This window comes from Nicotiana sylvestris, chromosome 8 (genome assembly GCF_000393655.2).
Source record: "Nicotiana sylvestris chromosome 8, ASM39365v2, whole genome shotgun sequence".
Classification (NCBI taxonomy): domain Eukaryota; kingdom Viridiplantae; phylum Streptophyta; class Magnoliopsida; order Solanales; family Solanaceae; genus Nicotiana; species Nicotiana sylvestris.
The window spans coordinates 138,787,939-138,801,578 of NC_091064.1; the positions used below are offsets into that span (position 1 = coordinate 138,787,939).

Consider the following 13,640-nt stretch of genomic DNA (forward strand, 5'->3'; position numbering starts at 1 on the left):
TTCCCGGGAGATCCCCCGCACATATATTGAGGATACCGAGAGATCCTCGAGATACCAAGAGATCCCTAGTACATATTGAGGATATCAAGAGATCCTCGGGATACCAAGAGATCCCTGGCTTATATTGAGGATACCGAGAGATCATCGGGATACCAAGAGATCCCTAGTACATATTGAGGATACCAAGAGATCCTTGGGATACCAAGAGATCCATGGCTTATATTGAGGATACCGAGAGATCCTCGGGATACCAAGAGATCCCTAGTACATGTCGAGGATACTAAGAGATCCTCGAGATACTTAGAGATCCCCGGTTACTTTCCTTATGGTTTGCTTTCATCATTGTTTCCATTATTGTACTCTTACTATCCTGCATAGATTCTTACTGTAGGTTCTCAATCGCACTGCTTATCTTATCCTGACATCTTTATATTTTATGTAACCTCAGTAGGGCCCTAACCTTCCTCATCACTATCCAACCAAGGTTAGGCTTGGCACTTACTGAGTACCGTTGTGGTGTACTCACGCCTCTTCTGCTCATGTTTTTCATGTGCAGATCCAGGTACCTCTACTCAGGCGCACTATCAGTGAGGCAGGAGGACTACGGAGACTTCGAGGTAGATCTGCTGCGTCCGTAGACCGATGAGTCTCCCTCTTTGTTCTATCTTTAGTACTTAGTTCTCTTTCCTTCCGTTTGTTAGATATTCTGGAGTTTGGAGCCTCACTATACATTTCTCTAGCCTGTGTTTTCCCGTGAGTTTCCATGTTTTGGGATTGTTTTAGTCTTGAGATATTGAGTCGTATATGCCGAGCGTCATTCAGTACAATTTCCTTTTTAGATAATTAAATATGGTATTCTATTTTTCCGCAATTATTATGTTTCCGCAAATGTTAGGCTTACCTGGTCACGGAGACTAGGTGCTGTCGTGACATGTTCACGGTTGGTGAACTAGGGTCGTGACAAGTTGGTATCAGAGCTCTAGGTTCATAGGAGTCACGGAACACAGGCCAGTTTATTAGAGTCTCGCTGATCGGTACGGAGACGTCTGTACTTATCTACGAGAGGCTATGTAACTGTTTAGGAAAAATTCTTCACTTCATTGATCTCCTTGTCGTGCGATATTTTTGACATCAATTCTAAACTTCTGTCTTCTATTCTCTCACAGATGGTGAGGACACGTGCTACTCGGGACGATCAGGCACCCGTACCCCCTCCTGCAGCCGTCAGAGGCAAGGGTCAGGGTAGAGGCCGTGGACGTGCACGGGGTGCAACCAGAGCACCTGCGCGAGCTGCCGTTGAGGTACCACCAGCAGATCCAGCCAGAGTTCAGGCACCCGACACACCTACAACCACTACTACTCCAGCCCTTCAGGAGACATTGGCACAGTTTATGAGTATGTACACCACGCTTGCTCAGGCAGGGTTTCTTCCCCTTGCTGCAGCCACATCCCAGGCCGGGGGAGGGGCACAGACTCCCACCGCCCACACTCTTGAGCAGCGAGTGCAGGTTGAGCAGGTCCCAGAGATCAATCCTGTACAGACTACAGTTCCAGTTCAGCCCGAGGATGGGGCAGCTGCTTCTGATGATGAGCAGCGAAGACTCGAGAGGTTCAAGAAGTATGATCCTCCGGTTTTCAGTGGACTAGCGACAGATGATGCCTTGGGATTTCTAGAGGATTGCCACCGTATTCTTCATACTATGGGTATTACCAGATCGAGCGGGGTTTCTTTCACTGCTTTCCAACTTCGGGGAGCCGTCTATGAGTGGTGGCGCACCTATGAGTTAGACAGTCCAGACGAGGCTGCTTCACTGACTTGGACCCAGTTCTCAGACATGTTTTTGAGAGAGTTCGTCCCTCAGAACCTCAGAGACGCATGGCGTGCAGAGTTTGAGCATTTGTGCCAGGGTGCTATGATTGTTTCAGAGTATGCTATCCGTTACACCATATTGGCTAGGCATGCACTAGCCTTGGTTGCTACTGTCCACGAGAGGGTTCACCGGTTTATTGAAGGGCTTATTCCTCCCATCAGATCTAGCATGGCTCGTGAGTTGGAGATGGATATTTCTTATCAGCAGGTAGTGAGCATTGCTAGGAGGGTTGAGGGTATGCATGCTAGGGAGAGAGAGGAGAGGGAGGCCAAGAGGTCTCGTGAGTTGGGCCATTTTTCTGGTGCTCGTACCCCAGCTGCAGGTCATCATGGTAGGGGCTATATGAGTCGCCCCGTTCATTCAGCTCTTCCAGTAGCCAGCAATGCTCCAACTCCTCCCAGATTTCAGGAGCCATATTATGCATCTCCAGTTTCTAGCGCGCCTCCTGCGCGGGGTGCTTTCAGAGGTCAGCCTAGCAGACCTGGACCTAGCCAGTCACAACCACCATGTCCTCTCAGAGCTTGTTTCGAGTGTGGTGACACATGCCACGTGGTGAGGGATTGCCCTAGACTTGGGAGGTCTGCACCTCCACACACTTCTCAGCCACAGCGTGCCCTGCAGAGTTCTCAGGCTATGGTTATAGCTCCAGTTGCTACCCCACCTACTCAGCCAGCTAGAGGTGAGGTCGGGGAGGTAGAGGTCGCCCTAGAGAGGGAGGCCAGGCCAGATACTATGCCCTTCCTGCCCGTACCGAGGTTGTTGCCTCCAATTCTGTCATCACAAGTATTATACTGGTTTGTCACAGAGATGCATCGGTTCTATTCGATCCAGGCTCCACTTATTCCTATGTGTCTTCTTATTTTGCTCTGCATTTGGGTGTAGCCCGAGATTCGTTGAGTTCTCCAGTTTATGTATCTACTCCTGTGGGAGATTCTATTGTTGTGGACCGCTTTTATCGGTCGTGTTTGGTCACTATTCGTGGTTTTGAGACCAGAGCAAACCTATTGTTTCTCAACATGGTTGATTTTGATATTATTCTAGGCATGGACTGGTTGTCGCCCCATTATGCTACTCTTGATTGTCACGCCAAGACCGTGACGCTGGCTATGCCAGGTATTCCGCGTGTTGAGTGGAGTGGTACTTTATATCACACTCTTAGTAGAGTTATCTCTTTTCTTAAAGCTCAGCGTATGGTTGAAAAAGGGTGTGTCGCGTACTTAGCTTATGTGAGAGACGTCAGTATTGATACTCCTTCAGTTGATTCAGTTCCAGTAGTACGAGATTTTCCCGATATGTTTCCAGTTGATTTTCCAGGCATGCCGCCTGATAGAGATATTGAGTTTGGCATTGATCTGTTTTCGGGCACTCAGCCCATTTCTATTCCCCCATATCGTATGGATCCTCCTGAGTTGAAGGAGTTGAAGGATCAGTTGCAAGAATTGCTTGATAAGGGTTTTATTCGGCCTAGTGTATCACCTTGGGGTGCTCCTGTCTTGTTTGTAAAGAAAAAGGATGGTTCTATGCGTATGTGTATTGATTATCGCCAGTTGAACAAAGTTACAGTTAAGAACCGTTATCCTTTGCCTCGTATCGATGATCTGTTTGACCAGCTTCAGGGCGCACAGGTGTTTTCTAAGATTGATTTGCGCTCAGGTTACCATCAGTTGAAGATTCGAGAACCACCAGATATCCCGAAGACTGCTTTCAGGACTTGGTATGGCCATTATGAGTTCCTTGTTATGTCATTTGGGCTGACCAATGCCCCAGCAGCCTTTATGCATTTGATGCACAGTGTGTTCCGGCCATATCTTGACTCGTTTGTCATTGTCTTTATTGATGATATTCTAGTGTATTCCCGGAGTCAGGAAGATCATGAGCAGCACCTGGGAACTGTGCTTCAGACTCTGAGAGAGAAGAAGTTATATGCTAAGTTCTCGAAATGTGAGTTTTGATTGGATTCAGTGGCATTCTTAGGCCACGTGATTTCGAGTGAAGGTATTCAGGTGGATCCGAAGAAGGTATAGGCCGTGTAGAGTTGGACCAGACCATCCTCAACTACCGAGATCCGCAGTTTCCTTGGTTTGGCTGGCTACTACCGTCGTTTTGTAGAGGGATTTTCATCGATTGTAGCCCCTATGACCAGGTTGACCCAGAAGGGTGCTTCATTTCAGTGGACGAAGGAGTGTGAGACGAGCTTTCAGAAGCTCAAGACAACCTTGACCACAGCCCCCATTTTGATACTGCCTACAGGTTCGGGGTCTTAACAGTCTATTGTGATGCCTCGAGGGTTGGCCTCGGAGCGGTGTTGATGCAGGATGGTAGGGTGATTTCCTACGCATCCAGACAGTTGAAGATACATGATAATAACTACCTTGTTCATGACCTTGAGTTAGCCGCCATTGTTCATGCCCTAAAGATTTGGCGCCATTACTTATATGGTGTGACGTGTGAGGTGTTCACGGATCATAAGAGTCTTCAGTATTTGTTCAAGCAAAAGGAGTTGAATTTGAGGCAGAGGAGGTGGTTGGAATTGTTGAAAGATTATGACATCACTATCTTATATCACCCGGGAAAGGCCAATGTGGTGGCCGATGCCTTGAGTAGGAAGTCAGCCAGTATGGGCAGTCTTGCTTATATTCCGGTCGGTGAGAGACCGCTTGCTTTGGACGTTCAGGCTTTGGAAAATCAGTTTGTGAGGTTGGACGTTTCTGAGCCTAGTCGAGTATTAGCTTGCACGGTCGCTCGTTCTTCGTTATTGGAGCATATCCGTGATCGGCAGTTCGATGATCCCCATTTATGTGACTTGAGAGACATGGTACAGCGTGGAGGTGCCAAGAAAGTGACCTTGGGAGATGATGGTGTATTGAGATTGCAGGGTCGAGTTTGTGTGCCTAACATGGATGGTCTTGGGGAATTGATTTTAGGGGAGGCCCATAGCTCCCGGTACTCTATTCATCCGGGCGCCGCGAAGATGTATCAGGATTTGCGGCAGCATTATTGGTGGCGTAGAATGAATAAAGATATTGTGGCATATGTGGCACGGTGTTTGAATTGTCAGCAGGTTAAGTATGAGCATCAGAGACCTGGTGGGTTGTTTCAGAGGATTGAGCTTCCCGAGTGGAAGTGGGAGCGAATCACTATGGACTTCGTTACTAGACTTTCGTTGACTTGGAAGAAGTTTGACGCGGTTTGGGTTATTGTTGATAGGCTGACCAAGTCAGCGCATTTTATTCCCGTTGCAGCCACCTATTCATCCGAGAGATTAGCTGAAATTTACATCAGGGAGATCGTTCGCCTTCATGGGGTGCCCATATCTATCATTTCGGACCGGGGTCCGTAGTTTACCTCGCATTTCTGGAGAGCAGTTCAGCGAGAGTTAGGCACCCAGGTGTAGTTGAGCATAGCATTTCATTCCCAGATGGACGGTCAGTCCGAGAGGACTATTCAGATTCTTGAAGATATGCTCCGAGCCTGTGTTATTGATTTTGGAGGCTCGTGGGACTAGTTTTTGCCTTTAGCAGTGTTCGCCTACAACAACAGCTACCAGCCCAGCATCCAGATGGCTCCGTATGAGGCGTTGTATTGTAGGCGATGTCGGTCTCCAGTTGGATGGTTTGAGCCGGGAGAGGCTCGATTATTGGGTATTGATTTGGTTTAGGAGGCCTTGGATAAAGTCCGAATTATTCAGGATAGACTTCATATAGCTCAGTCCAGACAGAAGAGTTATGCAGAATGCAAGGTCAGAGATGTTGCTTTCATGGTTGGTGAGCGGGTATTGCTCAATGTATCGCCTATGAAGGGCGTGATGAGATTTGGGAAGAAGGGCAAACTCAGCCCTAGGTTCATCAGTCCATTTGAGATTCTTGATCGTGTGGGAGAGGTGGCTTATAGACTTGCCTTGCCACCTAGCTTGTCAGTTGTGCATCCCGTGTTTCATGTATATATGCTCCGAAAGTATCACGGCGATCCTTCGCACGTGTTGGATTTTAGCACTGTCCAATTGGACAAGGATCTGTCATATGAGGAGGAGCCGGTGGCTATTCTAGACCGGCAGGTTCGACAGTTGAGGTCGAAGAGTTTTCCTTCAGTGCATGTTCAGTGGAGAGGTCAGCCTCCTGAGGCATTGACCTGGGAGTCCGAGTCTGATATGCGGAGCCGTTATCCTCATTTATTTCCCGACTCAGGTACTTCTTTCTTTTGTTCGTTCGAGGACGAACAGTCGTTTTAGAGGTGGAGAATGTGACGACCCAAAGGGGTCATCACCGTAATTATTCCTTGTTCCATGCCTTCGAGGCCTTGAAAACCTCACTGTTAGTTTCCTAGATTTGCGTGCACAGTCCGGGTGCGTAGCCGGAAAGCTTTTATGTTGAAATATGCAAATTATGTGAAAACTTTGATGAATTTTGATATTAATATGCATAATATTGACTTCAGTCAACATTTTGGGTAAATGGACCCGGCCCTGTGATTCGACGGTCCCGAAGGGTCCGTAGAAAAATATGGGACTTGGGAGTGTGCCCGGAATCAAATTCCGAGGTCCCAAGCCCGAGAAATGAATTTTTGTGTGAAATTGTGTTCTGAAATTAATTAAGGAAAAGGAAGAAGAAAATTGATCAGAAAACTGTGGTATCAGGCTCGTATTTTGGTTTCGACGCCCGGTACGAGTCTTAAATATGTTTTAAGCACTATCTATAAATTTTGGCTAAAAACAGACGTCATATGACGTGTTTCGGACTTAAAATGGGGAATTTGAGTTTTATGAAAGTTGAAAGAAAGTCATGTGTTTCGAGGCATGATCCTATGTATATGATGTCGTTTTGGCGATTTGATCGCACGAGTAAGTCCGTAAGGTGTTTTCGAGATCATATGAATGTTTGGTTTAGAGCCCCGAGGGCTCGGGTGAGTTTTGAGTGGGGCCTGGGAGGTCTTAGATGTTAAAAATACAGGTTCAGATGTTGCAGGCCCCAGTGCGGCCGTGGCCATTTCCGTGCGGTCCGCGCTGGCAGCCACGCGGCCATGGTGCTTTTCTGTGCGGTCCGCGTGATGGGGTTCAGAGGGTTGGTAGCCAGGTCGACCAGCGCGACCGCGCACCAAATTAGTGTGGTCCGCGCTGGGTGGGTTCAGAGAGCCCACTTCTTCCCTCCCTCGGCGCGGCCGCGGTACGTTTCTGTGCGGTCCGCGCCAGCCCCCAGAAAAGTATATAAACTCGGGATTTTCAGTCATTTTTCCACTTTTCAAAAACCCAAAACCTAAGAGGCGATTTTCCAAACAACTTTTCTTCTCCAAAACGATTGGTAAGTGATTTCTAACTTAATTTCTTTATTCCTTGACATCTTTTAACATGATTTCAACTTGAATCAAGGATTTTCATAAATGGGAATTGGGGGTTTTGGTTAGAACTTAGGTTTTTCATAAATTTAGGGAGTTGGACCTCAAATTGAGGTCCGATTTCAACACTAAGCATATATTTGGATTCATGGGGGAATGGGTAACCGGGTTTTGGTCCGAACCTCGAGTTTCGACCATGTGGGCCCGAGGGCATTTTCGACCTTTTTTTTGGGAAAAACCTTGTAAAAAACTATTTTAATACATTGGGGTTAGTTCCAATAGTATTTATTAATGCATTCAAGTAATTCGTGACTAGATTCGAGCGGTTGGGTGGTGAATTCGAGGGGTAAAGCTATTCTAGAAGCGTGAGTTGACTTTGGAGCATTCGAGGTAAGTGGCTTGTCTAACCTTGTGTGGGGTACCTTTCCCCTTAGGATGTGCTATATTTGATAATTAAAATGCCCTGTACATGAGGTGGCGAGCGCGTACTTGAGCTAATTGTTGAAAATCCGGTTTTTCCTTAAGTATTTCAATTGAGTTTTTTTCTTGTTTTATTCTACTTGTGAATTTAGCATGTTGCTAGTCTAGAAAGGCATGTTTAGTTGACTTAATTGCCTATTTGCTTAAATTGCCTGAATTGCATTACGTGAAGCATGTTAGGCTAGAAGTAAATGTTCACTTGGTACGAAATTAGCGTTTAATTTAATATTCTTGTGTTGCTGCTCTGTGTTTTAAATTGGGACTACGGGTCAGATTCCCGGGAGATTCCCCCTGCACATTTACTTTGGGACTACGGGTTAGATTCCTGGGAGATCCCCCGCACATATATTGAGGATACCGAGAGATCCTCGGGATACCAAGAGATCCCTAGTACATATTGAGGATATCAAGAGATCCTCGGGATACCAAGAGATCCCTGGCTTATATTGAGGATACCGAGAGATCATCGGGATACCAAGAGATCCCTAGTACATATTGAGGATACCAAGAGATCCTCGGGATACCAGGAGATCCCTGGCTTATATTGAGGATACTGAGAGATCCTCGGGATACCAAGAGATCCCTAGTACATGTCGAGGATACTAAGAGATCCTCGGGATACTTAGAGATCCCCGGTTACTTTCCTTATGGTTTGTTTTCATCATTGTTTCCGTTATTGTACTCTTATTATCCTGCATAGATTCTTACTGTAGGTTCTCAATCGCACTGCTTATCTTATCCTGGCATCTTTATATTTTATATAACCTCTGTAGGGCCCTAACCTTCCTCATCACTACCCAACCGAGGTTAGGCTTGGCACTTACTGAGTATCGCTGTGGTGTACTCACGCCTCTTCTGCTCATGTTTTTCATGTGCAGATCCAGGTACCTCTAATCAGGCGCACTATTAGTGAGGCAGGACGACTACGGAGACTTCGAGGTAGATCTGTTGCGTCCGTAGACCGACGAGTCTCCCTCTTTATTCTATCTTTAGTACTTAGTTCTCTTTCCTTCCATTTGTTAGATATTCTGGAGTTTGGAGCCTCACTATACATTTCTGTAGCCTGTGTTTTCCCGTGAGTTTCCATGTTTTGGGATTGTTTTAGTCTTGAGATATTGAGTCGTATATGCCGAGCGGCATTCTGTACAATTTCCTTTTTAGATAATTAAATATGGTATTCTATTTTTCCGCAATTATTATGTTTCCACAAGTGTTAGGCTTACCTGGTCACGGAGACTAGGTGCCGTCATGACATGTTCACGGTTGGTGAACTAGGGTCGTGACAGTGTCGAAACCCATTTTTCGCAAGAAAAAGGGGCGTGACAGGGAAGGTATCCTAAGAGATCCCCTATTGTTATTTTTATGTACCGAGCCTTTGACTTCTGCGATTTTCATTCCTATTTAATTTCAGTCTTTATTTTACAGTGATATTTCATTTCTACCTTATTTTATTATATATTTTTTAGTAGGGCCCTGACTTGATCTCGTCACTACTCGACTTAGGTTAGGCTTGGCACTTAATGGGTACCGTTGTGGTGTACTTATGTCCTTTCCTGTACATGTTTTCTATGTGCAGATCCAGGTACTAGCAATCCGCCTCGAGTCTATTTGCATGGTTGCTGCTTCAGGAGACTTCAAGGTACATCTGCCCACTTCTGCAGACCTTGGAGTCCCCTTCTATCCCCTTGTGTTAACTTTTTCTTTTCTTCAGACATTAATGTATAGAGCAGTTAGAAACTCTTAGAAGCTTGTGATTTGCGATATTCTGGGTTTTGGGAAAAGGATTATTGTATATGCCGAGTGGCACCGTTTCTGCTTATTAACAATATTTGTTAGCTGTTATCTTTGTGTTTTCATTTCATTTTCACAATAGTGGGCTTACCTAGTCGTAGAGACTAGGTGCCGTCACGATAGTTCACGAAGGAAGAAATTGGGTCATGACAAGTTGGTATCAGAGCTCTAGGTTCATAGGAGTCATGAGTCATGAGCCAGTTTATTAGAGTCTTGAAAATCGGTACGGAAACATTTGTACTTATCTTCGAGAGGCTATGGAACTGTTAGTAAAATTCCACTTTATTTGATTCCTTGTCGTGCAAGATTATTGACTTCAAAATTCTAAACTTATGTCTTCTATTCTCTCACAGATGGTGAGGACACGTGCTACCGGAGATGACTAGGCACCCGCACCCCCTGCTAGAGCCACCCGAGTTTGGGGCTAGGGTAGAGGTCGAGAACGCACACATGGTGCACCCAGAGCTCCCACGCGAGCTGCTGTAGAGGAGCCATCAATAGCTCCAATCGAAGAATAGGCACCTGATACGCCTACTACTACTACTACTCCAGCTCTCCTAGAGACCCTTGCATAGTTAATGAGCATGTACAACACTCTAGCTCAAGCAGGGTAGATTCCCCCTGCTGCAGAAACATCTCAGGTCGGGGGAGGAGCACAGACTCCAGTCGCCTACACCCCATAGAAGCGGGTTCAAGTTGATCAAATTCTAGAGGTTATACTGGTACCACCTATAGCCCCAGTTTAGCCCAAGGATAGGGCAGCAGCTTCGGAGGAGGAGCAACGTAGGCTTTAGAGGTATAAAAAGTACGACCCTCCTACATTCAGTGGTCTAGCATCAGAGGATGGTCAAGGATTTCTAGAGGAGTGCCATCGTATCCTCCACACTATGGGTATAGCAGAGTCGAGTGGGGTTTCTTTCACTGCCTTCTAGCTTCGAGGAGCAACCTATCAGTGATGGCGCACTTATGAGTTTGATAGTCCGGCTGAGGTAGTTCCCCTTACATGGACTCAGTTCTCGGACATGTTTTTGAGAGAGTATGCCCCTCAGAGCTCAAGTATGCATGGCGCGTAGAGTTTGAGCTGTTGCGCCAGGGTACCATGACTGTTTCAGAGTATGCAGTCTGTTTCAGAGACTTGGCTAGACATGCACCGGCCTTGGTTTCTACAGTTTGAGAGAAGGTTCGTCGATTTGTTGAGGGACTCATTCCCAATATCAGGACTAGCATGGCCCAGGACTTAGAGATTGATATCTCGTATTAGCAGGTGGTGAGTATTGCTATGAGAGTAGAGGGCATGCTTGCTCGGAATAAGGAGGAGAGAGGGGCCAAGAGATCTCGAGAGTTGGGCCATTATTCTGGTGCCCGTTCCCCAGCTGCAGTTTGTCATGGTAGGGGTTATGTGAGTCGCCCCGTTCATTCAGCTCTTCGAGCCGCCAGTGGTATTCCAGCTCCTCCTAGATCTCAGGAGCCTTATTATGCACCTCCAGTATCTAGTATGCCTCCTGTACAAGGTGCTATCAGCGGTCAGTCCAGCAGACCTGGCCTGAGCCAGTCACAGCCGCCACACCCTCCCAGAGCTTGTTTTTAGTGTGGCAAAACTCACCATATGGTGAGGGATTGCCCTAGACATAGGAGGGGTGCACCTCTACAGACTTCTCAGCCATAGCGTGCTCCGCTAGGTCCTTAGGCAATGATTACAGCACCAACTGCCACCCCACCTACTCAACCAGCTTGAGGTTGAGGTCGAGGTGGTAGAGGTCACCCTAGAGGGGGAGGCCAAGTTAGATACTATGAACTTCCTGTTCGTACAAAGGCCATTGCTTTTGATTCTATCATTACAGGTATTGTTCCAGTCTATCATAGAGATGCATCGGTTCTATTCGATCCAGGTTCCACTTATTCTTATGTGTAATCTTATTTTGCCCTGCAATTGGGCATATCTCGGGATTCTTTGAGTTCCCCTGTTTATGTGTCTACTCCTGTGGGAGATTCCCTTGTTATGGACCGTGTGTACCAGTCGTGTTTGATTATTCTTAGTGGTTTTGAGACTAGAGCTGATTTATTATAACTCACCATGGTATATTTTGATGTTATCTTGGGCATGGACTAGTTGCTGACCCATTATGCTATTCTTGATTGTCACGCCAAGACCGTAATACTGGCTATGACAGGTTTAGCACGATTTGATTAGAGGGGTACCTTACATTACACTTCCGGTAGGGTTATTTCATTTCTTAAAGCTCAACGAATGGTTAAGAAGGGGTGTGACGCGTATCTAGCCTATGTGAGAGATGTCAGTATTGATACCTCTATAGTTGATTCAGTCCCAATAATGAGGGATTTCCTTGATGTGTTTCCATTTGATCTTTCGCGCATGCCGCCCGATAGAGATATTGATTTTGGCATTGATTTGTTGCCAAGAACTCAGCCCATCTCTATTCCTCCTTATCGTATGGCCCCTCCTAAGTTGAAGGAGTTGAAGGAACAGTTACAGTAATTGCTTGATAAAGGCTTCATTCGGCCTAGTGTGTCACCTTGGGGTGCTCTTGTCTTGTTTGTGAAGAAAAAGGATGGTTTTATGCATATGTGCATTAATTATCCAGTTGAACAAAGTCACAGTGAAGAACTGGTATCCTTTGCCTCCTATTGATGAGTTATTTGATCGGTTATAAGGTACCAAAGTGTTTTCCAATATTGACTTGCGTTCCGGTTATCATCAGTTGAAGATTCAGGAACCAGATATCCCGAAGACTGCTTTCAGGACTCAGTATGGTCTTTACGAGTTCCTTGTCATGTCATTTGGGCTGACCAATGCCTCGGTAGCATTTAGCATTTGATGCATAGTGTATTTTAGCCTTATCTTGACTCGTTTGTCATTGTCTTTATTGATGATATTCTGGTGTACTTCCAAAGTTGGGAAAATCATGAGCAGCACCTGAGGACTGTGCTTCAAACTTTGAGAAAGAATAAATTATATGCAAAGTTCACAAAATATGAGTTCTGGTTAGATTTTATGGCATTTTTGGGTCATGTGGTATCGAGTGAAGGGATCAAGGTGGATCCAAAGAAAGTGGAAGCAATGCAGAGTTGGCCCAGACCATCCTCAACTATGGAGATCCAGAGATTTCTAGGTTTAGCGGGATATTACTGACGATTTGTTGAGGGGTTCTCATCTATTGCAACACCTATGACCAGACTGACCCAGAAGGGTGCTCTGTTCAAATGGACAGAGGAGTGCGATGAGAACTTTCAGAAGGTCAAGACAGCTTTGACTACAGGCCAAATATTGGTATTGCCTTCAAGTTCGGAGTCTTATACAGTTTATTGTGATGTGTCGCGAGTTGGCCTCGACGCGGTGTTGATGCAAGATCATAGGGTGACTGCTTACGCATCCAGACAGCTGAAGGTGCATAAAAAGAACTTTCATATCCACGACTTTGAGTTAGCTACTATTGTGCGTGCCTTGAAGATTTGGAGGCACTATTTGTACGGTGTCCCTTGTGAGATCTAAACTGATCACCGGAGTTTGCAGCATCTGTTCAAGCAGAAGGATCTTAATTTGCGTCAGAGGAGGCGGTTAGGGCTGCTTAAGGATTATGATATCACCATTTTGTACCACCCGGGAAAGGCCAATGTGGTGGTCGATGCTTTGAGTCACCAGGCAGAGAGTTTGGGGAGTTTAGCTTATCTACCAACAACAAAGAGGCCCATGGCGTTGGCTTCTTCCAGTTGCTCCAAAAACTTGACCATCCATATTGAGGCACTTTTTTACTAGTTGATGAGCAGTCCTATTCCCTTGCCGGAAGGTATGCTGGAGGGTAACCTTCGGTTGGTGCATTAACCACCTGCAATCATTCACAACCTTGTTAAATAAATTATTACCTTCATATAAATCCCGGATTACCTCTGTGCAATCCGTCTCTATTTCAAGTGGGAATAGTTTCCACTCTGTTGTTGTTCTGAGACCTTCTCTTAGGGCTTTCAATTCCGCTTCTAGTGAACCATTTGCATGAGTTGATTTTGTAAAACCAACCACCCAATTACCATTGGTATTTTTGAAAACACCACCTAAGACACAGCTTTGGTTATAGTTATTGAAATTGGCATCAATGTTTAGTTTAAACCAACCTCTTGGAGGTTTATGCCAATTGATTTTAATGAGTTATTTCA

At 45.8% G+C, this 13,640-nt stretch overlaps 1 protein-coding gene across 1 annotated transcript; it reads left to right on the forward strand.

The window, feature by feature from the left end:
- The first annotated feature begins 1,166 nt into the window (after positions 1 to 1,166).
- LOC138875740 (uncharacterized) lies at positions 1,167 to 12,621 on the forward strand. Its single transcript, XM_070154603.1, has 7 exons — positions 1,167 to 1,927; positions 2,096 to 2,337; positions 2,754 to 3,142; positions 9,256 to 9,318; positions 12,034 to 12,099; positions 12,191 to 12,264; positions 12,384 to 12,621. Exons 1-7 carry the CDS (start codon positions 1,167 to 1,169, stop codon positions 12,619 to 12,621), a joined length of 1,833 nt encoding a protein of 610 aa, XP_070010704.1.
- Positions 12,622 to 13,640: the final 1,019 nt, after the last annotated feature.